A 26,041-nucleotide genomic window follows, 5' to 3' on the forward strand; every position below is an offset into this window, starting at 1 on the left:
CGGCACTGCCATAAACACAAAAACAACATCAGTTGTCAAATAAGAAGAAGAATTGTATTGGCCAACAGATGGTACTATGGTTTAAGTAAGCAATTTAAAAACAAAGCCACATCTCGTCAAACAAAAATAACACTATACAAAACGCTGATACTACCCGTGCTAATGTATGGATCCGAAGCATGGGTACTTGCGCAAGCAGATAAGGCAGTGCTTGGTGTGTTTGAGAGGAAATTTCTTCGAAAGACCTACGGGCCGATTTGCGTTGACGGTGAATATCGACGTCGTATGAACCACGAGCTATATCAGCTATACAAAGAAATGAATATAGTTAAACGTATCGAGATGCAACGATTGCGTTGGCTAGGCAATATCATAAGAATGAGCGATGATAAAACCGCTAAAAAGGCGTATGAATACATGCCACATGGCGGTGCACGCAAGATCGGCAGGCCTAAGCTTCGAGGAGCATACAAGTGTCTGAAGAAATGAAATGAAAGTGAAGCGAAAAACAGAGAATTGGAGATCTTTTCTTAGTTCGGTCTATGGAACAAATGTTCTGTAATGGGCCAGATAATTAAGTAAATAAGTAAGTAAGTAAGTAAGTAAGTAAGTAGTAAGTAAGTAAGTAAGTAAGTAAGTAAGTAAGTAAGTAAGTAAGTAAGTAAGTAAGTAAGTAAGTAAGTAAGTAAGTAAGTAAGTAAGTAAGTAAGTAAGTAAGTAAGTAAGTAAGTAAGTAAGTAAGTAAGTAAGTAAGTAAGTAAGTAAGTAAGTAAGTAAGTAAGTAAGTAAGTAAGTAAGTAAGTAAGTAAGTAAGTAAGTAAGTAAGTAAGTAAGTAAGTAAGTAAGTACCAATAGGTTGTCGTAGGTGGTCAAACAACGAAGATATCGCCATAGTCGCTAATAGAACTCAACTTTTCATTTTTGCGATTTTAATTATAATGTCGAATATCACAGCTTTAAATGGGGAGCTTCCAAAACCAAAGTCTGACTATGAAAGTAGTAGGTGGCCAAATAACGGAGATAACGCAATAGTCGGTAATACATCCCATTTTTCCACTTTTCAGGAAATCACGCTACAGGTCGTAATTTTTTATCGGATCGTTACGAAATTTTGGGGGTTAATGGAGACCGGGAGGGGAAGGATACTACTGATTTTGGTGATGTCGAGATAATATTCAGGGGTCGGAATGGGCAAAAAACTTATTTGGAGAAAAAGTCTACGTTTTTTCCAAACCGAATATCTCAGCTTCTATAAAGGGTATGCCAAAAGCAAAACCTGACAATAAAAGAAGAAAACATCACATTTACAACGATGTGAAGTAGGTTTTCGTAGAAGGTCAAACAATGGAGATATCGCAATAGTCGCTAATCCAACACAAGTTTTCATTTTTGCGATTTGAATTACAATGACGAATATCTCAGCTTTGTTTGGGGACCTTCCAAATGCAAAGCCTTGCTATGAAAGTAGAAAATCACACATTTACAACGATGCAAGGTAGGTTCGAGTAGGGGGTCAAACAATGGAGATATCGCAATAGTCAATTATGCATCATTTTTTCCATTTTTTGTAAACAGGTCGCAATTTTGATCGGATCGTCACGAAATTTTGAGATAGCAAGGGAGGTATCACAATAGTCGGTAATGTATCCAATTTTTCCATTTCTTGTAATCTGTAGTTTGATTAGAAAAAATGAAAAAATAAGGTCGCAATTTTGATCGGGTCTAATGGGGCTCCCAGAGAGGAATGAACATATTGAGTTTGGTGATAGTCAAGTTACATTCCCTAAAATAAATGTTTACCAGTGAAAATACTGTGCACATGGGTAATGGTGTTGGGTATCACATAGTCGGCCCTGTCCCGGTTGTACCATTTTTGAGATATATACATTTAAGTTGGGAAATTGCAGTCATGATATTGTTTAATGAGGAGACGATACAGTCAATCCATTGTCCTAATTTGAACTTCTATATCTCAATAACGGTAGAAACTACAATACGAAGATATTATAAAAGTCAATCTTGTAGAGAATTTTTATAGCTACAACATTTTCGTTAGTCCCATTTTGATAGGAGTTGTGGTTTCCAAGCAATATCTTGAAAACCTAAAATACCCTTAAAAGTGCCAACTTGAATCGCGTTTTATTTAAAAAGCGCTCCGGCGATTTTTTTTAATAGTCCGAAAGTTTTAAAATACCCCTATGGCACCGTGTGCAGTGGCTGGAGTGTACGATAACTCCCAAACGGATCAGCCGATTTGGTCTAAGTTCGAATGTAGACAATATCGGTCCACTCCTTCAGGTACCTCCCCCAAACAAAAGTTTGAAAATGTTCGGAAAAATTGTGCGCACGATAATTCTTGAAGGGAGTAACCGATTTGGCCCATACTTTTCGTATCGTAATATCTCAACGGGACATAGATCAGGTTAGAATATGGGTCCATTAATTCGAGTACTTCCCACACAAAATTTGTGAACAGTGCAGTTTAAGTCCTGCTCTCAAATCGTTTTGCTTCTTTTTGTAACATATTGTATTCGCTGTCTTCATTACGACAGTATACGTTTTTTTCAGGGGGAAGTCCATACCTCCTGATAAAATAGTCCGAAATTGTTAAACTACCCCTATGGCACCATGAGTAGTGGCTTGATCGTACGATAACTCTCGAACGGATCAGCCGAATCGGTGCAAAATTTTGACTTCGAATCCCTATGGTTTTTGTTGTAACAACTTCTATACGCTTTCCCCATTACTACAGTACAGGTTTTTTCAGGGGCAAGTCCTTACTTCTTGGTCTAAAAGCTCAAAAAAAGTCTGTCGGCATCAACTAAAGTATGTAGTACGTAAGATAACCCTCGAAGGGAGAAACCAATTTGGTCCAAACATTGTATATCGTATTACATAGACGTCAAAAGTATTGTGTATTACTTCTTTTCTTTAGGTCAGAGGCTGAGGGTGTATCTCTGTCGGCCAAGCCGACTGATACTTTTTTATTTTATTTTATTTTATTTTATTTTATTTTATTTTATTTTATTTTATTTTATTTTATTTTATTTTATTTTATTTTATTTTATTTTATTTTATTTTATTTTATTTTATTTTATTTTATTTTATTTTATTTTATTTTATTTTATTTTATTTTATTTATGTATTACTTGGTATCATTAGTTGGAGTATCACGGCATCCTAAAATACAGCGTAATTAGTCCCACCTCCTCATATTCCACGTCACTGTCATTATAAAACATATTTTTAATAACTAAAATTCATTTTTGGTTAAGGAAGGAAGTCGCAAGGATATTATGTGTTATGATAAGGGGAGATAAGGACAAAAAACGAAACTGTTAACAAAGACTTACTTTGGCACATAATATTTTGTGAAATTATAAAAGAATATGGGTTACAAAAAATGTGGGACAAGTTACTCGCACACTAACAATCGTTTTTGCCATGTAATTCTATATCTACGTTAAAGCATTATAAAAGAAAAAAATTTTTCTGTGTTCCATACCAAAATCAAACACATACGTTGTTTTAAATTTCATTATTGATTGTTGATATGCAAACGACAGGATTAATAAATTTGTTGTTACAAAAAATTAAAAAAGTCCCCTTTTTATGTAACATATTGAACAGCGGGAATGTTTATCATGATGAGTTTTACTTTTTATATTGCTACAATGAACAAAAAATCCTTTATTTGTTTAACGAGAAAATCCTCTTTTTTCATATGCCAACCCCCCAAAATTAACTTGATGCTGTTGCGATGGGTTTTTAAAGCCTTTCAAATAAAAAATTTGTATCGATAAGAAAATAAAAAACATACACACATAAAAAGAGGGCACAAGATCATTTGTTTTGTGGTTTCAATCATGAGTAGATATATTAGTAGCTTATGTTTGTGTATTTTTCCATACATAACCTTGGGGGATTTAAAAGCAGATTTCCCTAAAAAATTCATACATGTATGTACATGTGTGTGTGTTTGTTCATTACTTTATGTCAGGATTTAATTTCTTTGATAAAGGTCAAAACAGTTTGATTCAGCTTATCGAGTACTTATCCAGGTCTCGAAGTGAAGAACCTTTTTGACTTAAAATTCTAGTGCGGACCGAAGACTAAAATACCTGTTTCCTTAGGCTAAGTAGATTAAGTGAACTGTAAAAAGTAATTTACCATTTACAAAAAGAAAAATAAAAAGTGCGTAGAACTATAACCGCTGTCTTCTCCTTTTTGCCTCCAATCAAAAAATTTTCTGTAAGGATCCTTGGACCCCGACTAGCTACTCCAGCAACAGGCGAAAAACCCGTCGTTACAAACCAAAACTTTCTACGTAAAATACATAAGGTACAAGTCTAAAGAACTAAAAGAAAAAATTACATCAGACCAACATTATCCTGACTGATTAAGGGCATGACAGAAAGAACGCAACAGTCCTGATAATTTTTTAAACTTGATACATAATTTATTTTATTGCTAGGACCATTGGTGTTGAAAATGGGTTATAGCGAGATATTTTTTAATATATTTAGATTTTGTATATCTTTGTTATTTTGAGGGCTAAAATGTTTCATCTGTGGAAGTGGCTAAAAATTGTAGTTAGGAGACGAAGAAAAGGCTGATTTTGGAAGCATTGCGCCGCCTACGCAAGAAGTTAAAGTTTCAGGGAATTAAGGTTCCTCGATAAGAATCTCGCCATATCTACACTTATCACATATTGCGCACTGATCCAAGCTGTTCAAGGATATATACAAGTGCGGAATCCAGTCGTTTGTAGAATTCAGAAGTAAGAAGTCCAACACCCGTAAAATGAAACAGGGAGTTCCATCAAGCGGCCCTTTTGAAATTTCACACCCTCCAGAGGGAATAGAGATCGTAACAAATGCGAATAACATATGCGATAAGTTAAATGTCTACATAGTTTACTTAGTGCACTTCTTATATTTGAGGAATATGAAAATATCCGCTGCTAAATCCACTGCCACACTATTCACCACCTGAACGGCTAAAATAAAGCTACCCCTGAACAGAATGGTCGATGGCAGACCATTAGACAAAGAAACCTTGTTGACCTCTTATAATGCAATCCGCCGGTGTGTGTGTACGCAGTGTATGAATATTCAAACCTGCCAGAATGGCGTTCTGAGGACTGCAATAGTGGACCACTTCCATGAGGAGATGAACATTTTACCCGTACATCAGCACAACAAGATGTTGTCGATGCAGTAATTGCTTGGGCGTTACCGGCATGAGTACCCCACCCAGGTATGTCAGGAGGGATCTTCATGATATGGAGAGAGAGATCTAAAAATATAAGCGAGAACTTCTAGATCAACGAGCCTATCAGACAGATTAGAATAACATTCAAACTGATACTGCTACGCATGCATTACAAAGGTACAATATGCATGTCCTATCCATCGCAGCAGAAGAACGCCAGCTGTCTAGGTAAACACAAATGGTTTTAGCCGAGTTAAGATCCGGATCCGGACGATGCAGCCGCCACTATTCATATTGAACTCGAATTTATGGCACATGCCCTGCATTTGAATTGGGAGCGCACGACTCGTTGAATTTATTTAGCTGCCCCACTCACCTGACTCTTGATTCGTTATGGATGTAGCCAGTTAAGGTTGCAGAATTTTTGAGTCTGGATACAGAGGAAGCAGAACAAGATAACTGAATAATAATATGAGCGAACATATGTGCATTGATACAACTGTTACAACAAACTGTTCAAGACTGGAGGCGGCACACTGGTATGATATATGCACCCCGTAGTTAGCACCATTTGGCAGGAGGAACGCATACCCAATGATTGAAACGTGATCATCGAAATTGGTTGCCCCGTTCAAAAGATATCGTGCATACCACTTTAGTTAATTTTTTTAAACATTGGGGGGAAGTACCGGAAGTATTGCCCATCTTCCAACTGAAACCAAATTTGGACACAATATGACAAAGGCTAAATTTTGGACCGATTCGCTTGATCAGTTCGGGAGTTATCGTGCTGTCCAGGAGGTACTCGAAGGAGTAGCCAAATATATGTCATATTCGAATCTGATTTATATCTGGTAGATATATTAGGATGTGTAAAGTATGGACCAAATCGGTCACTCCCTTAACCCTTCGTTGGACACCCATATTGTTTGTCACATTCGTAACACATGAGTCTGGCCAGACCCATATAATAATTTATATTTTTTTAGTAAACTAAATTAACATTTTTATATAAAAAGTTGTTTAATATGTTTAAAGGACCCTTATCTTTAATAAATTATCCTTATTTGTCAAAAAAAAACTATAAATTTAAATGATATTATCAAATTAGTAAAACCGGACATATGCCCATGAAGTAAAAAATTCGTAGTTTTCTTGTCTCTATGCTCGAAAATCCCATTTATATTTCATTTTGAAGCACTATTTTATAACTTTACATTTTATTGCAGTGCAATAACGATGATATCAAGAGGTAAATAAAGGCACATATCCTAAGGATTTTCTTATAATTCATATGGAGAATCCTATATTTGGACCAATCCACCCGACAAAAAGAGCAGAAAAGCTAAGTAATGGGTTTTATTAGTCCAGTTATGTGTATATTTGTCTAGAATTAAAGTGTAACCCTATTTGCAAGGAAATTTTTTAGGTTGTGGTACCTTCACTGATTTCAAATCCATATCCTGCTTTTGTGCAATGTGCAATTTTGAAGACATTGTAGGGTGAAATGCGACAAATTTCATAAAAGGGTATTCATTTTGTCAAATAATGTAGGAAAAAATCAAATTTTAAAAACAATTTTGGAATTTTTTCAATAAACAAGTAAAAAAGCTTCAGTCGGCTTTGCCGACAAAGATATACCCTCAGCCTGTTTATATTGAAACAATTTTTCCCAAAATACGTATATATTTAGGGGGTATTAAAATTTTTGAGCGTTTGAACCGACAAAAATGTTGATTAGGATTAAAGATCAAAAGTTTTGCGAAGGAGATCCTAAAAGGAATGGATTGACATTGACCGTTATGGAAGAGGATCTCCAGCCACAACATATGGTGCCATAGGGGTTTTTTACACTCTTCGGGCTGTTTGCTCAAGAAGTATAGACTTGCCCCTAAAAAATCGTTTACCTTCGTAATTGAGGCAGCGAATGCAAGTTGCTTCAACAAAAATCAAAGTGATTTGATATCAGGTCTTAAAGTGAACTTATCCGAAATTTTGTGTGGGAGGTACCGGATGGAGTGGGCAAATATAGTCCATATTTAAACATGATCTATATCTGGTAGATATATTAGAATGTGTAAAGTATACACCAATTCGGCCACTCCCTTCAAGAGTTACCGTACGAACAATTTTTCCGAACATTTTTGAACTTTTGTGGGGGAGGTACCTGAAGGAGTGGACCGATATGATTTATCTTCAAACTTAAACTATGTTTGGACAAAATATTACTAAGGCCAAATTTTGGACCGAATCGGCAGATCCGTTCGAGAGTTATCTTGTGCTCCAACCACTACACCCGGTGTTATAGGGGTTTCTTTGCAACTTTCAGGCTATTTTCTCAGGAAGTGTGGACTTGCCCCTGATGAAACTTGTACCGTCGTATGGAGGGCAGTGAATACAAGTTTCTAAAACAAAAATCAAAGCGATTCGAGAGATGGCCCTAAACTGAATTTTTCCGAAATTTTGTGTGGGAGGTACCCGAAGGTGTGGACAGATTGAGTCCATATTGAAACCTTGTCTAAGTCTGGTACACATGTCACGATGGGCAAAGTATGGACCAAATCGGTTACTCCCTTCAAGAGTTATCGTGCGCACAAATTTTCCGAACATTTTCGAAGTTTTGTGGGGGAGGTACCGGAAGGAGTGGACCGATATAGCCCATCTTCGAACTTAAACTAAGTTTGGGTAAAATATTACGAAAGCCTAAACTGAACCGAATCGGTTTATCCGTTCGAGAGTTATCGTGCGCTCCAGCCAGCCAGACAGGCAGACAGACAGACAGACAGACGGACGGACATTGCTCAATCGACTCCAAATTGTCTGAAACACATTTCGTCCAAACATACTTGGGGTCTAAAACCATTATTTCGATGAGGCACATTTTGCCCGTATGAAAGTGTATATACCCTCGTTAGCATAAATGCTGAGGGTATAAAAATGGGTGGGGTCTGGCCAGACTCATGTGATATGTATGTCAAAAAATCATTTTAGCTCCTTTTCTGGTGATCCTTTTGACTTCATGTTTCCTTCATTTGAAAGGTAGGAAAATTCCATGAAGCTACCTGGAATCTCAGGTTCATAGCTTAATCGCAACACAGTATAAAATGCAAAAAAAAAAAAATAATGAAAAAGGCTTGACCAGACTCTGGTGTCCAACGGAGGGATTTAGAGTTATCGAGCGCACAATTTTTGAAGTTTAGGTATATGCAGTAGTGGACCGATATGGCTTATCTTCGAACTTAAACTAAGTTTAAAACAAAATATTACGAAGGCCAAATGTTGCACCGAATCGTTCGAGAGTTATCTTGAGCTCCAACCACGGTATGATAGGTTTTTTTTTTGCAACTTTCAGGCTATTTTCTCATCAAGTATGGACTTGTCCCTGATGAAACTTGTACCGTCGCACAGATGGTTGTGATCGCAAAACACGCAGATTAATTAAAGAATTGAAATTAGGTTTTTGGAACAACTATTTTTATATGATTATAGGGTGCAAAATTCTACGTATGTACAAGAAATATAAAGGTCATATGTTGTTTACTTTCACAGTTACGCTGTGCTAAAGTTGAACTTTTATTCCCATTTTCAAAAGTAGCTACAAAAAAATAAAATTTGGTGCTTTTAAAGTGAAAAATTTTTGGTTTTGCGGATCAAAAGTAAAAATTTTAAAATGGAATAGTGAAATACGGTTACTTATTAACATTTTAGAAAAAAAGATTTTGTATTTTAGTGTAGAGTATTTTATTTCAAAATTAACTCATAACTCGTGCCGTTTTTTGCCGTTATTTTTTTTATTGAAGAAATGGTGAAAATAGTGGTAATTATGCCCCGGGGGGATAACAACCTTAAAGCGATGTGGGGGCTTAAGTTCGCAACTTTCTTCTTGACCAAGCAGTGTACTTCAAGTGCATACTCTGCACTTCAAGTGTACTACCTGGAAAATAGAAGGTTGCGTACGACCAAAGGTTATCCCAGGTTTCGATCTCCTACCTCAAAGGAGATCCCCTAACACCGGGGTGTCAAGCGACCTCGTACCCATCGGTGTTCTTCGGTTTGCAGTTAGGGTTCCAACTGTATTTGAACGGAGCCTCGTGGATACCTGGGCACCTCCACGAGTAATTAGTGCCCTAGTCATGGTAAGGAGGGCTATGCCATGGCTGTCCTCAATTCCCCCAATAAACATATTTTCTCATGGATGATACGAAAAATAAACTAAAAAACCCACAACAACAAAAAACAACTTCACCCTCGAATCGACCCTAGCTACGACAATGGACAACGCAGATTGAGTCAGGAGAGCCCCCCCTGGAACTGGGAAGACGAATCCCTTATGTCGGCCGAAGAGATGGATGTTACAGTTATCCCATCTCGGACATCCCAGGAAGCGCTCTCTTCAGTCCAAGGGGGGATCTCTAATCTCACCTTAGTGAGTCCAACTCCCCTGGGGGATAATCCATCGGTCGAATCCGATAGACCTTCCCTTCCGAGGCAAGACCCCATGGAGGAAGAAGCCATACTGGAGGAAGTGACACCCTCCACAATGACCTCAACCAAAATGGGCAGTAAGGCCAAGGAAAAGAAGGACCGGCACGAATACAAAAGAGTTGCCAAATATTGCAACAAATTCGTTGACAAAGCCCCAAACGATGTGAGTCAAGATGAACTCCGATTAATCGGTGTGAGGCTTCGAATTACGAGGAGACTTGAGCGCAAGTACCCTCATATGGAGAAGATCTCCATTCTGGTTGATCGGATTCCGACTCCTGCAACGACTCCACCCCCCAACCCAACGGTCACAAAGGTTCTTAAAGATTGCTATGAGAAGACCTGCCCATTAACGTATCCTGGTAGGAGATCTCAGCCGGTCTGGTGGAATAAGGATTTAGCCAATCTAAGGAAAACCAGTAGGAAGGCTTACAACAAAGCTAGTAGGACCAAACTATATACTGATTGGAATATCTATAGGGATACCTTCAATAAGTATAAGAGTGAGGTTAGGAAGGCCAAGAGGAATTCTTGGATAAGTTTCAGTGAGACTATAGAGGGAGTCAGCGCAGCTGCAAGATTCCGCAGGGTGATCTCCAAGGATCCGAAAACCATAGGAGCATCAAGAGGAATGAGGGCACCTGGACTAACTCAGCTCTGGAGACCCTAAACCTGCTGGCAAGCACAAACTTTCCAGGCTGCAAGGACGCTAGCTCGTGTCAATCTATGAGAGATGCGAGCAGAAGCTACTCCACAGCGGAGAGCGAACTTGAGCGATCAGCACTTTTCAGCCCTACAAATCACCCGGACCTGACGGTATCATTCCAGCGATGCTTCAAAACGCGTCGCATGTTTTGAAATCAACGCTAAGGAAGATCTTTAGGGCATGCATTCTGCTATCGCTCATACCGGCGCTATGGAAGGAGGTAACTGTGACCTACATTCTCAAAGCTGGGAAACCAAGACACACACTGCCGAAAGACTATAGGCCGATAAGTATTTCCTACTTTCTTCTAAAGACTTTAGAAAGGCTACTAGATTTGGAAATCAGATCATATAGGTTGTGGGCTCTATAGAGAAGAATATGGATGATTCAAGTTTCATCTTAGCTGCCTTCTTTGACATAGAGGCCGCGTTTAATAACGTGAAACTTGAATCAATTCACTCTGCTCTAGAAACACTAGGTGTCCCCTCAATTATAATAAACTGGATAGATAGAATGCTTGACAGTAGGCTAATCAATTCAAGCTTAGGAGAGAGTTCTATAAAGAAGTCGGTCACCAGAGGAACGCCACAGGGTGGAGTTTTATCACCCCTGTTGTGGGTTCTGGTACTGATAAGCTAAAAACCAAGGAGGTCGCGTATGCGGATGACGTAGTCATTCTAATCAGCGGAAAATTTTTATCTACGCTGTCTCAACTTATGCAGGGTGCTTTAGTGCAGCTCTTACGTTGGGCCCAACATAATGGACTTAGGGTGAATCCGGCGAAGACAGAGCTGGTACTTTTCACCAGGAAGAGAAAACTTGCTGCTTGCGTTCCACCAACTCTAGATGGTGTGCAACTAAGCCACTCCAAGGAAGCAAAATATCTTGGTGTGGTCCTCGACCACAAGCTTTGTTGGAAGAGGAATACCGAGGAGCGAACAAAGAGAGGCTTAATTGCATTATATTCTTGCAAGAACACCATAGGTAAGAGCTGGGGTATAAAACCACATGTCATACACTGGCTGTATAGGACTGCGGTTTGTCTTATCCTAACCTACGGTTGTCTTGTTTGGTGGCACGCACTCAGCAATAAATCAAATCTTTCTAAGCTAAGTAGTGTGCAACGTGCCGCGTCAATTCTTATTACTGGAGCTATTAAAAGCACACCTCAGGCGGCGCTGAATGCTGTTTTAAATATCCTACCTGTGTGGCGTCGCTCACTACTTGGTCATGCAAACGTTCTACAGCGGTTGAGTAGTCAGCTAGTGTTTGGAAACAGAGGGGGTGAGACCGATTACATTTCACCAACTCTTGACTTCACTATACCTGACGTTTTAATACCCGATAGGGATGAATGGGTTCTGTGCAGACCAATTCCTGATAGCCTATCTATCTTCACTGATGGGTTGAAGATGGAAGATGGCACGGGTGTGTACTCTGATGAACTGAACATTAGGTACTCGTTTAAACTTAATAACAACTGTAGTGTTTTCCAGGCAGAGGTCTTTGCAATATTGAAGGCCTTAGAGGCAATAGTGGGAAGAACGGACTTAGCAAACAGGGCAGTCACTATTTACGTAGACAGCCAGGCAGCGCTAAAAGCATTAGGGTCTTTCACTATTAAGTCTAGGATCGTTCGAGATTGTAGGTCTATCTTGGAAACCTATGGTATGTCAGTAAGATTTTGTTGGGTACCTGTGGTGTGGTGTTGAGGCTAATGGATGAACTGGCTAGGCGGGGCTCACAATCAAACAACATGCAAGTGGAGGTTGGTGTGAAACCTCCGCTTTGTTGCTTCATGGATAAATTCACCAGGTTCTACGTTGAGAAAACCAAAAGAATTTGGCTAGATGCTCCTGGATGTCGGGTTGCTAAGTCAATCTGGCCGGTAATCTCGGCGCGTAGAACTGTTTCCCTTCTCTCGTTGTGCAAGTCGGAGATCAGAGTTGTTGTCGGGATCATTACTGGTCACTGCAACATCAGATCTATGACTTTCAAATGGGATAACAGCAGCAGTGACTATTGTAGGCTGTGTGAGGACGTGGAGGAGACGGAGACAATTGAACATCTTCTCTGTCTGTGTCCCAGACTGAGGGCCAAAAGACACAGGCTTTTTGGCGTTCACACGACGGAATCCCTGTCTGACTTCTCCTCTTCCGACCCACAGTCTTGCTAGCATACTGCAGAGGCCTTAAATGGCTATGGGGCGGGTTAACCTAAATATACTAGTTAATCTACCTTCTAAATATTATCTGTTTCCTCTCCTTCACTCTCTTATCATCTCTCTACTCTCCCCTGTCTCCTTACCTTCCATGTACTGTCTCCTAACCATAACTAATTTCCATCTCCATAGCATCTCTTCTTTCCATCACCAGCACTCATTATCACCACAACCGGATCCGTAACTATCTTACACAAATTCTTCAACTACAACCAATAAACACAGAAAAAATTGTCAACACTTTCAACACCCAGTATGATCACAATGGACCACAAGGTCTCCGAGTGGAGTGCAGCTTTGCCGACAGTTTTTGATCGGAAATCGTCAAAAAAATCGTCAAATCGTCAACAAAATTTGAAAAATCGTCAAAAAATCGTCAACATGGTCCAAAACTCGGTTTGGCTACCGTTTAATGCAATTTTTCGCTGATATTTTTGTGAATGAGACTGACAACATAAGATATACAACACCCAGCAATAAATCTACCCCAATATCACTTAAATACCGCTAAAAGAACAGCTCTCAGGAGATGATGGTATTCCTATGGTTATCGAGTTTGCAGTAATGCAGCATGGTAAAGCTGGGTACACATTAGGTCTGTACGATAACCCAAAAGTTTGCACAAATTTGCACAAACTTTTACAAACTTGTTCAGTAAAAGAGAATTGAGAAGTCTTGCAAGTAGTTGCAAGAACTTGCAAAAACTTTTTACTTGCAAAGTTATCGAACAGGCATATTGTCATTTTGAATGACAGCTTAGCTAAAATATCGCTTGCTTGACAGTGTGACCGTCCATGTTTGTCTGTATACGTACATTTTAGTTGTTGGGCAGTCGTAAATCGATAAAAATTTTCATTCAAAACTGGCTGACAGCTTAAAGAGGACATTAGTAGGAAGTTAATAAAGCTAGATTCATATTTTTTACAACAAAATATATATAATTAATATTTTATCACGTAAACTTTTTAAGGCAAAAGCTATAAAAATACCTGTATTCCAGATGTATAAATCTGGGGGAGTTGGCCTGAGTGGACTGTAGCGGTTACAAATTGAGCGGTGGCAACTTCCTCAGCTTTATAAAGATGTTAGGCGGAAATGTTCAAAATAAAAAGACATTTTGTAAAGATGTTGTTGTAGCGGCCGAGTTTTATTTCTTCTTGTTATGTTGGCGGTCTTGGTACAAGTGAAGTTATAACTAGTGGCTGCAGATGGTTGCAGTCATATTTCTAGCTTGTTTTGTACAGAAACGAAATGGAAGTGGTAACCTTTTATACGTTGAGTGAAAGCTCTTTGTATAAAAGGTTACCAGATGAAAAGTATGAACAAATCTCATGGATAGTTGTTAAATCTATCATTGTTGTTGAACTCGCTTCAACACCAGATATGTGCCTAAATATAGCTAATCCGTCTAGAAATTGCTACAAAACATTAAAACAGCTCAAAAATCGAGTTTGGAACATTGCTTTCCTTAAAATCTTTCGTGAAACTTTGGTCAAAATGTAGTTATCGTCTTTTATTTCATGCATTTCTGGCTTAGGTGAAAAATCGTCATTTTGGACCATAAAAACGTCAAATCGTCATTTTTCAATTTTGGGCCAAAAAATCGTCAAAATGACGATAAATCGTCAAATTCGGCAACACTGGTGGAGTGGCAAAAATGCTTTTCACACACTTTGAAATTTTTTTGGGTGTATAGATACATATAAGGAAACGAAAACCCCCTTATTTGACTGCACCTCTATATGGGGACTATTCCAAAACATTGACCTATATGGACATTTTTTTTGCAAGATGAATTTATAGGCACTTAGAACAATAAATGAGTTCAAGACCCTCAAAATACACAAAATCGGGAGATACCCTCATATGAGAGCCACATTAAAGCATTGATATAACTTTTAAATTTTCACAATATATTAGTTTATTGAACAATTTTAGATTGTCTAAATAAGAAATGCATATAAAACAGTGAATATACTTGATATTTTTCATCGTACCAATTTATGAGGGCTTTGACAACCCGTCTTCTAACTCCTGATATGCACCAAAACATATTGCACATATAATTGACACATATTGCAAAATTCATCAAAATTGGATAGATATAGGGTGTTTTGTGCATCAAATATCTCAAATCAGGTGGAAATATATATTGGAGCTATATCCAAATCTGAACCGATTTGAATATAATTTGGCAAACTTATTTCTTATATTTCAAATATGTTTAAAATTTTATTTAAATCGGACTTACGTAGCGTGATTTGTGCACTAATACCTCAAATTGAGTGAAAATATACATATATGCGAGCTATACCCAAATCTGAACCGATTTTTTACAAAATAAATAGCTCTCGTCCTTTGGAAAAAAAATTAATTCCACAATTTTTATATAAAGTGGACAATAAATGCGACCTGTACTTTGATTACAAAAATACATGGCCAAATTGACGGATATGCATAAATCGACTCAGAAAGTGATTCTATGTATATGCCAAAAAGGAACTATGGGTCTATCTCGCTTCCTTTTGCATGTTACATACAAATGCACAAAGACATAATACCCCTTACCACAGGGTGGTGTAGAGTATATAAATAAAGGATTTATCCCCACGTAAATGGTGAATACAAGTCTTTCATTCCGTAAGGTTTAGTGGGTCCTTGTAGAGACCCTGGATGCGAATGAACTTACCCCAGTCGACGACAAAACCACGCTAGAATTAAAAGACTATTCTATATTTATACCACTTGGGTAAGCAAGGGTGTTTGGGTTAGTTCTTTCTGCAATTATTTTTCCCTTCTTCTATGTAAAATGTATTGCATACCAATGATACTTACGTGTTCGTCCACTTTCACCTGCTGCAGCATCATCTCGTATGGCTTTGTTTCCGGAACGTTTTCCCTGATGATTTTGCGATTTCAACATTTGACGTTGTCTTCCCTTGCCACCGAGGGTCGCTTGCTGTGCCGAGCCGTTGGCTAATCCTGATGTGGCGGAAAATTTCTTATCCAAATGTTTGCGACCTCCATTGGATAATGAGGCTGATGATGCGCCTGCTGATGCTGCTACTCCTGAGGTTTGGCCATTTTCACGTGTAACTGCTAAATTTTTATTGGATTTTTTACTATTGCCACTCTTGTGACGTTTGTTGCCACCATTGTTATTGTTGTTGCTGCTGCTATTTTCTGCGGCCACTACAGGAGTGGGATTTTGTTTATCTAGATCGGCGGTGGCACCACGTGCTGCACGCACCAAAACATCACCCGATTCAAGGGACAAAACCAATTTAGATGATGCCGACAATGCGGGCGAATACAATGGCTGGAATGGCTCGCTTGAATGCCGTTTGCCATGCTTTGAAGATTTTATTTTATGTCCTCTATTAACGTTGACCGGATTGCTGTTGCTCTTGGCAGATGATGCCACCAAGTCCTTTGTGCCATAAATCAATGTCGGCTGAAATGCCAACATGGCTAACAAAAGCATGGATGCCATTAAGAGATTCATTTTGGAAAATGAGTTAAATCTTCTTCTGTGCGCGGCCGAGAATACAAACACACAAAAAAACGTTTAACGAAATACAGGGACAGAGAAGTACAATGACAACAGTGGTGATGATGCTGGTCGCTTGGCTGGAAGGTTGCTGCTTGGTTAGTTAGTAGTAATGGCTTAGTAAATTGTGGGTTAGCAACTTGTGCTGTTAGTTTTGTTCTTGTCGAGGGTAAAAGTTATTTTGTGCTTCGCTTCTTCCACAATGTAATGATGATGCTGCTGCTGTTATTTGGCTCTGAGGTTTTGTTGCAATGCTAAAGAGAACTATTGTTTGTGGTTGTTATTTTGTTTTGCCAGATAATGTGCAGTTGAGCACTGTCTGTGTCACTTTTCCTCTTCAACTATGCTCCTACGATGCGATGCGATGATGTTGCCTCTAATCGTAGTTTATAACTATTTTTTGTTTGTGGTTAACGCCAAAAAAATCAAATCTGTAAAGAAGAAAATACACAAAAAAATGAAATAAAATGAGAACAATTTTCTAAATGTAAAATATAATCAAAATCCTTATCCTAAGCTTGAGCAACGGAAGGATAGAAGCAGGGACCTGGAAAATGTGAAATGCATACACCCACACAAACACATATCATTTGAATATGTACACGAAACGAACTTAACATAATTTCTCTTATTATCATTGCTACTGAATTGTTTCCATGCCAAGCCAAATTGTCGTAGGCAGGCAAATCCCCGCCAAATGAAAAGTGCGGGAGTCTGCTGTAGTAGCAAGGAATAGAACATTTGGATTGAAATACATTTTAATTATTTTAAATTGCTTGCCAAAACTGTGCCAACATTTTTCTGATGTATGTCACGAAAACATATGCTAAAGAATATAATTGTAGACTGTGGGACTAACCAGAATTAGTAGCAGATGCATAATTTGTTCGAACTTCGAAGCGTAGCGTTGATTCAATGGTGCGTATGAGTACTTCCAAATATCATACGCAATTATTTACAACTAGCAAAGTGCCCTCTACTTCGCATGCGGAAAGGATATAACAGACAAATAAACAGTATTCAATGTGGAAATGGATGAGATATGCCGCCGGGCCCTAGAATAGAATCTCCAAGGGTACAGAAGGAGGGGTCGGCCAAAGGCCACTTGGAAAAGAAGTCTGATGAAAGGAGTACAGAGCAGAGGTATTAGCTGGAATGGAATAAAACGGATTCCCAGTGACAGAATAGCTTGGAAAAACTTTGTAATGGACCTATGCTCCCCAGGGAGTTAATATATTAAAAAAGATGTGAGAACGGAGTTAAGTTCGGCCAGGCCGAACTTGTTATAACCTCCAACACGTGTTGTATTGAAGAAAAATGGAACAATTAGTTTCCTTTCGCTTATGAAGAACACCAAATACCAAATTTCAGCACGTTCGGTAAAACAATGTGGCTAACCTTCAAAATAATGAAATTCGGGAGACACCGTTCCATTTTAGCAACAGAGAAGACTGAATACCAAATTTCCGATATTTCGATAAAACCATCAAAATACCAATAATCAAGAGCTACGCTTCTATGGGGGATACAGAAACCAGCGGACCTATACTGATAATTATCTTCTGGAATATTTTATAACCCCATGGAAGACTAAATAATAAATTTCAGTCTTTCGCTTGGATATTGAGGTCACAACCTTTAAAATACCGAAAATCGGGAGGTACCGTTCTATGGGGGCTATATGAAGGCGTGGTCCTATACCGACGAATTTCACAAAGGCTTTTACCTCCAAGAAAGACTAAATACCAAATTTCCGCCATGTCGGTGGGTTGCTGTGGCCACAACCTTCAAAATACCGAAAATCGGGAGTTACCATATCAAGGCGTGGACCTATACCGACAAATTTCTGGGAGAAAGTTTTATGCCCCCAACGAAGACTAAGTACCAAATTTCAGCTATTTCGGTAAGGCGTTTCGGTAAGGGAGCTATACGAAGGCGTTGACCTATATTGACAAATTTCAAATACCAAATGTCAGTCATTTCTGTTTAATATTGATGCCACAGTATTGATGCCAAATACCGGAAATAGGGACACGGTGCCGGAGCGCTTTTTAAATAAATCGCGATTAAAGTTGAAATTTTTAGGGGTTCTTTAGGTTTTTGTGATTTTACTTGGAAACCGCAAGTCCTATCAAAATGGGAATAAGGAAAATGTTGTAGCTATCAAAATTCTCTACAAGATTGACCTTAATGATATTTTCGTAGGTTTTACAAATTTTGAGATATAGAAGTTGAAATTGGGACAATTCAAATTCAATTCAATTCTGTATCGTCTCCTTATAAAACAATGTCATGACTACAATTTCCCAAATTAAATTTATATTTCTAAAAAATGGTACAACCTAGGAAAAATTACATAAGCCAGTCCTGTAGACAATTTTCACAGCTATAAGATTTTCTCAGGTCCCATGCCGATAAGACTTGCCGTATTCAAGCAAAATCGCGAAACCCTAACAAAAAACCCTAAAAATGTAAACTGAGCTTCTTTATCTCAAAATTGGTACAGCCTGAGAACAAATCAGAAACGTCAATCCTGTAGAGAATTTTCACAGCTATAACATTTTCTTTAGCTCCATTTCGATTGGACTTTCGGTTTCCAAGCAAAATCGTGAAAACCTAAAAAACACCTAAAAATGTGAATTTTGGCCGCGATTTATTTAAAAATCGCTACAGCGATTTTTTCTTGTTTTTGGATTTTTCTCATCTACAAACATTGTTTCAGAATTCACAAAACCTTTCCCTGAGTAAGCGGTTTTTATTAAAAGTTAGTTAAGGCGCACCCTTATTGACATTGTTTTAGAAGGGGGCGATACAGTCAGTGCATTGTCCCAATTTGAACTTCTATATCTCAAAAATGGTAAAACCTACGAAAATAACGTAAAGGTCAATCTTGTAGAGAATTTTCATAGCTTCAACATTTTCTTTATTCCCATTTTGATAGGACTTGTGATTTCTAAGCAAAATCGTGAAAACCTTAACAACCTCTAAAAATGTCAACTTGAATCGCGATGTTTTTTAAAAGCGCTCCGGCGATTTTTTTTGTTTTTGATTTTTCTCATCTATAAACATTGTAGTTTCAGAATCCGCAAAAACTTCCCAGGTGTAAGCACCTTCCATTTAAATTTGATTCAAGAGCACCGTGGGGAGGTGGGGGCTATACTAAGTTGTGGACCTGTACCGACAAGTTTCTGAGGGAAAGTATCCCCAAGAAGACTTAGGAATATGGTGGCCACAACCTTCAAAATACCGAAAATAGGGTTGTTCCGTTCTATGGGAGCTGTTTAAGTAAGAATTAATATTTGGTTTAAATTTGCATTGTTTGGAAATGCACGCTTTTCGCACTATTTTCATTGTGTTTAATTTGCATACTCGTTAGAAAACGGCCTACTCCCTTTTTGTTACAACATTGATATGTCATCTAGGAGTTTTCTAACGAGTGTTGTTTTTGCGCCTACGCGACCTTTCGGCATTATTATTGACACTTCGTTTTCGATCGCCACTCGTAACACAGGTAATCTGTTCTTCCTATTTTCCCTTTTTTTAATTTATTTATTATTTACTCAATAAAGCTTCTGCTTTTTATCGAATCAGAAACTAAAACGTTTGTGTTTTTATTTCTATTTATTTTTCGAAACGCAATTTCGGCGCCTTTACATTTTGGTCCAATCGAGCCGGATACGAGCATTTGGATTGTTTTGGGTTTCGTTTTTATTCTCGCAGCAGCATCAACAATCATAATCATCCTCATCGTCATTAACATCATTATCATTAAAAACATCAACAAACCAACAGGTGAGTGCAGTGTTCCTTTTTTATTGTGAGCTCGCGTTGTGGAAAAAAAATAATATAAACAAACAAATAAATATCCATCGTCCAAAAATTCTTTTCGTTCCCATTGCAACAACAATACATACGGCCGCTTTGCAACGCGTCGCGTATTCCTTTTTGTCTTTTCTGATTTTTTCGGTGTTATTATTGAACAGTGAAAACCAATATAAAATAATTTTTGTTGCAAAAATTTATTGTGAAAAAGTGCAAAAAAAAATTGTCAAAAACAGTGTATTTTTCATTAGTGAATGGTGGTGTAATTATTAATAAAATTTAATTAACAGTCGTGTTAAATTTCGATAATTTATTAATAAAATAATTCATTTATTTATTGAAAATTAATTACTTTATTATTTCCATCGGGTTACCACTGTCTTGTTGTGCCTAACAAAAGAAATAAACCACCGAAAAATACACAAAATTATTCCTTCTATTCTCGCATTAATCCCTGTTCAATAATACACAATAATATAAACATACATACGCTAGTGACATACGTACGTCGTCGTCGGTCTCTTGCTTGTTATATACACACACATCACTTACATACATACCATTGCTTTAGGCAGCGACTGCTAGCCAAAATAATTTTTTTCGTTTCTCTTTTGTTTGCGTGTACGCTACACACATCGGGTCGGTCGATTGGGGCTGGTTTACACGTTGGGTACAAAAGAGAAAATTGCTTGCATACTAAATTGCAGTGTGTGTATATATAAAAATAAATACATTTTTGGACATTTTCGTTTATCGTGCACCATACAGTCCGCATTTACGATAATATTAATCGGTTTGGAAAAAATTATTATTTTATTGTAATTGGACATAAAAATAGTAATTTTTTGCCGTTTTTAATAATTTTTGGTATCGTAAAAAATATTTCAATCCTATTTATTGAATATTTTAACAGAAATATTACATATTTATATACTATTTTTTGCTTTTTCGAAATCTTTTTGCTTTTTGTCGATATTTTGTATTCTTTTTTGGAACATTTTTCGAAATTATTAAAGGGAAAAAGTTAGTTTTTTCGTTTGTTATCGAACATTTTCGGCGATTTTTGTTGATTTTACTTAATTTTTCGTAAATTTTGCTATTTTGGTTGATTTTTTGGTGAAAAATCTTGGAAATTCTTGTTGGATTTGGAAAGAAATTTGATCTTTTCGCAAGAATTTAAACTTTTTCGATTATTTGAGTTGGAATTTTTCGCTTTTATCGTTTTGTTTGTCGCATTTTCTGCTTGAAAAGCTTGGTTTTTTATTTTTTCGTAAATTTTGAAGTTTTCGCGTGATCTTAAAGAAAATCTTTGTAAGATGGCTTTCACTCCTCTCAATGATTTTACCCGAGTTTCGGATAATTTTGAAATATTTTGTGTTAAAATTAAAGACGCGAAGGAAGAAGATTTAGATTTCTTTCTCTTAGAAGTTAAAAGTACCGAATTGGTTAAAAATTGGTCCAAGGTCGAAATTTCTTTTGATAACTGTCTAGAATATTTGAAATCGGCTGGGGATACAACTGCGGAAGACATTGGTGTTGTCGATGGTAAGTACGCGGTTGTTTATGAACTTTTTATGGAATGTCAGGCCATAATAAATAAATATTTGAACAAATTTCGGCGGTCTCGAAAATCGTCCGTGAGCTCTTACAGCAGTTCAGTGGTTTCGTTAAACCAGGATCATTCCGATATTCCTAAGGATGGACAGGGTTCGTCTGCCACTCCAAGGGAAGCTCCGAGAAACGATCCCGGTTTAAATAACACGAATTCGTCTACTCACACTGTTCGAAGTGTGGGTATTCAGGCTTCTAGCTCCCCAATATCAGGTATTGGGAATTCTAGGGATAGCTCGAATTTTGCTATTGACTCGCCAAATTTAGACATTGTCCATAATTTAGCTTTGCCTCCATGCGATATTCCCGTTTTCGAAGGTGATTTTCTCTCGTGGCCTACTTTTAGAGACTTATTTAGCACGGTCTATATTACAAATTCTAGATTGTCGGATATTGAGCGTCTTTGTCATTTGACGCAAAAAACTAGTGGGGAAGCTCGTGAAATTGTTTCTAAATTCCCTTTGACTCACCGTAGCTTTAGTCTTGCTTGGAATGCTTTGAAATCGACTTATGATAATCCTCGTTTGTTAATTCATAGTCAGTTCAAAGTATTATTTTCGCTCCCGGTACTTGAAATCGAGACGTGTTCGGGTCTCAAGCAAATCCAGCGTGGTGTTAATGGTTGTTTGTCTGCAATGTCCATTTACGACGTTAGTACGGAAAATTGGGATCCGTTCTTGGTCTTTATTTGTCTTCAAAGGCTCCCAAAATTAACACAAACTTTGTGGGAGCAAAGTGTTAAAGACAAAGCTTCTATTTCGTTGTGGAAAGATTTCGATAATTTTCTAACTGAGCGAATTCAGACGCTCATGTGTCTTCACGATATGAGAGGAAATGATTCGGTTAAAAGGTCTAACGTGAATAAACTTCACTCGTACATGACTAATACGAATTCTTCTCGTTCTCCAAAGGTTTCGCAGAAAAATGATTGCATTCTTTGTCCCCAGCAGTTCCACTTGCTTTTTGAATGTCCTCGATTCAAAAATATGTCTGTCTCGGCTAGGTTTTCCACTGTGAAACGTCGTAGATTGTGTGTGAATTGTTTGCGTACGGGGCATGAAGTAAAAACTTGCAGTAGTCATCGTCGGTGTTCGAAATGTAATCGAAGTCATCACACCTTGCTACATCGTAGCGACTCGTCTGCAAATAGTTCGACCTCAAGTGTTTCCTCTGCCAGTAGGAACGCCTCTACTCCTTCCTACACTCAACCCGTCGAACTTCCTCGTCCATCCACAACTTCGGCATTTGTAGCTCGTCCTTCCAACCCTCCAACTCTCGACCCTTCTCGTCCATCCACATCCTCGGCATCTGTAGCTCGTCAGGTCTTTCATACCTCACAGAATAAGTCGGTTCTGTTGGGAACAGCGATGGTCAACATAATGCATTGTGGCATTTCGTATTCAGCTAGGGCTTTAATAGACCCCGCCTCTGAATCCTCTTTTCTAACAGAGCGATTGCAGAATAGGTTGAAACTTCCGGTATGTTCAACAAATGCGGTTATTTCGGGTGTGAATTGTGCAATTTCGGCAAATTCACAAAAAGTTTGTCCCATAAAAATTGGAAGCCCTTGTGATCCTTCAGTGTTATTAGAAACTCGTGCTTTGGTATTGCCGTCAATTTCTAGTAACTTGCCATCGTTTACTGTTTCATCTGATTTCAGAGCTCTAATGCCAAGTATTCGTCTGGCAGATGCTAATTTGTTCGATTCACGTCCTGTGGATCTTTTGTTGGGTGCAGACTTGTATCCAAAAATCATGTTAGATGGTTGTAAGTCAATTTTGTCGGGAACTTTGATTGCCCAAAATTCTGTGTTTGGATGGCTTGTCACTGGACCGCTTCCTTGGCCGGAAAATCGAAATTAGCTGTGGATTTATTAAATTGCTAGGGACGATCCTCTCTTGTCCGCTACTTATTCGGAGTGGCGTAATTTCGCAGACTCTTATAAGAATTGAGTCTCTACATGCGTTCGTGCATTTGTTGTCGTATTTTCGCTCCCTTAAAATTGATTTCCGCCGCTTTGCGGCGCAGTTTTAGCGTCTAAACTTTTGAAAGTCATTGTTATGGAAATCGTCTTATAATTTCTTTGTTGAGAGCATTCAAAACCCCCTTCTCTTGGCCTATATTCGTGGAGAGTCTCTTTGTCGGCATGGGATGGCTCAGTCTAAACAAGTTGGATTGGTCTATTCTAGATCTGGCTCCACTTGGGACTGAAATATAAATATGTCCGGTTCGTTGTCACTTATCGTACTTTTCGACTGACTTAGAAGAGGTGATGGAAAAGTTTCGTCACTCAGGAAAGCACGTCGTGGTTGCCCCCACTCGATATTTTCGGACAATCGGTACGAATTTTGTGGGTGCTTCTCGTGATCTAAGTCAAAATGTTCATCATTTCGTTCGGGATAGTAAAGATTGTGGCTCCTCTACATTCGCAGCTCAGGGCCTTACTTGGCATTTCATTTCAGCATGTGTTCCACATATGGGTGGACTCTGGAGGCTGGATTGAAAAGTTTTAAGCAACACTTTCGAAAACAGGTTCGAAACGTTCGGCTTACATTTGAAGAACTGGCCACCGTATTAGTTAGAATAGAGGCATGTTGGAAATCGCGTCTTCTGCGCCTATCTCGGATAGATGAGCTGGTAGCTTTAACACCAGTTTATTTGTTTTATAGGTGCTCATTGATCGCTCATCCTGAACCTGTCGTAATTGACGAACCGTTATCGCTTGTGAATCGGTTCCGTAATGTTCAAGCTCAAGTACATTTATATTCGTGTACCGGATGTTAGTACGGTAAGCGCGTTGTGAAGCGGCTCATGTCTAAATAAGTCGTGTTGACAGAACAATCTTCCAATTCGGAGTAGAATATTAACGTCATCGTAGTAGAATGAGCGCTCCATATGAATCCGTCACTGCGGGTTCTGCTAGAAAATGGAGATCTGTCGAAATCCGTCACTGCGTATTAAAAAAAAAAAAAAAAAATAGTTGACATCTGAATCCGTAACTGCGGGTTCTTCGTTATCGGCATCGAACTCGAATTTCGTACCTTTCAGGTCGGAATCCATAACTGTGGGTTCCAATGCGACCTTGGCGTCTTCGGGCAATTCACACCATGTTCGTATGGTAGGAAGAGAGCGTACGTCCGTTACTGCGGACGATTCGTACACGCCTCATAAGTATATTTGTCGGGTATGTCGGAACCAATTGAATTGCTCACAAACACTGCACCACCTATTCTATTATATATAATTTATTGTTATTGTACATCTTTATCGGTCTGTGTTACAACATTGATAATGTTGCAAGGTCGGCGCCAATGTTTAAGTAAGAATTAATATTTGGTTTAAATTTGCATTGTTTGGAAATGCACGCTTTTCGCACTATTTTCATTGTGTTTAATTTGCATACTCGTTAGAAAACGGCCTACTCCCTTTTTGTTACAACATTGATATGTCATCTAGGAGTTTTCTAACGAGTGTTGTTTTTGCGCCTACGCGACCTTTCGGCATTATTATTGACACTTCGTTTTCGATCGCCACTCGTAACACAGGTAATCTGTTCTTCCTATTTTCCCTTTTTTTAATTTATTTATTATTTACTCAATAAAGCTTCTGCTTTTTATCGAATCAGAAACTAAAACGTTTGTGTTTTTATTTCTATTTATTTTTCGAAACGCAATTTCGGCGCCTTTACAGGAGCTATATCAAAACGTGGACCGATATAGCGCATATAAACTTCTACACCAAATTACAAAACTCTATCTTTAAAACTGTATCTTGATTTCATCAGACGGATGGACGGACAGACGGACATGGTCATATCGACTTAAAATTTTACCCTGATCAAGAATATATATACTTTATAGGTGTATATTTCCATGTGTTACAAACGGAACGACAAATTTAATTATATCCTCCATATTATGGTGGAGGGTATAAAAATCAAATGGCATCAGTTGAGAACGGCTGGACCGATTTGGATAATAAATGTTCGTCATTACCCAACTTAGGTTTTTATACAAAGAAAATTTGACCATGCCCACTTTTACGCTCTTTTCTACAAAACAACTGCTCCGATTTTTCTGAAATTGTCAGGGAATGTACAGGGATGACCCCCGGTGAAAATCGGAGGGGGCAGGGTACTTTCCTGTACCCTATTTTTTAAAAATACTATATTTAAAATAATTACGAATGTATCGGTTTGGAAATTAATTTGCGAGACAATTGTGGTTGTGCCTCCGACCTTCCCTACGTTTTTTGGATCCAAAGACTTGACCACGCCCACTTTTCAAAATATGTTACATCTACAAAACGTTCAGCAGTTTTCCTGAAATTTTTAGGGAATGTACAGGGATGGCCCTTGGTGGAAATAGGACGCATATTTTCTTGAATTTCGAAGGGGGCGGGGTACTTCCCCTTGCCATAATTAAAAAAGCCA

General features: G+C 38.2%; 1 protein-coding gene across 2 annotated transcripts in view; it reads right to left on the reverse strand.

Annotated features, from left to right (window-relative positions):
* The window catches only part of LOC141400824 (uncharacterized), a 531,740-nt gene that overhangs the window by 35,858 nt on the left and 469,841 nt on the right, over nucleotides 1-26,041 (reverse strand). For both annotated transcript variants that reach the window (XM_073980393.1, XM_073980392.1), the window contains exon 4: nucleotides 15,462-16,607. In XM_073980393.1, the coding sequence (XP_073836494.1) occupies nucleotides 15,462-16,131 (670 nt within the window). In that variant the 5' untranslated portion in view covers nucleotides 16,132-16,607. The remainder of the gene's footprint in view (nucleotides 1-15,461; nucleotides 16,608-26,041) is intronic.

The sequence above is a fragment of the Musca autumnalis genome, unplaced genomic scaffold, assembly GCF_047663935.1.
Source record: "Musca autumnalis isolate F117 unplaced genomic scaffold, ASM4766393v1 scaffold_4, whole genome shotgun sequence".
NCBI classification, from domain to species: domain Eukaryota; kingdom Metazoa; phylum Arthropoda; class Insecta; order Diptera; family Muscidae; genus Musca; species Musca autumnalis.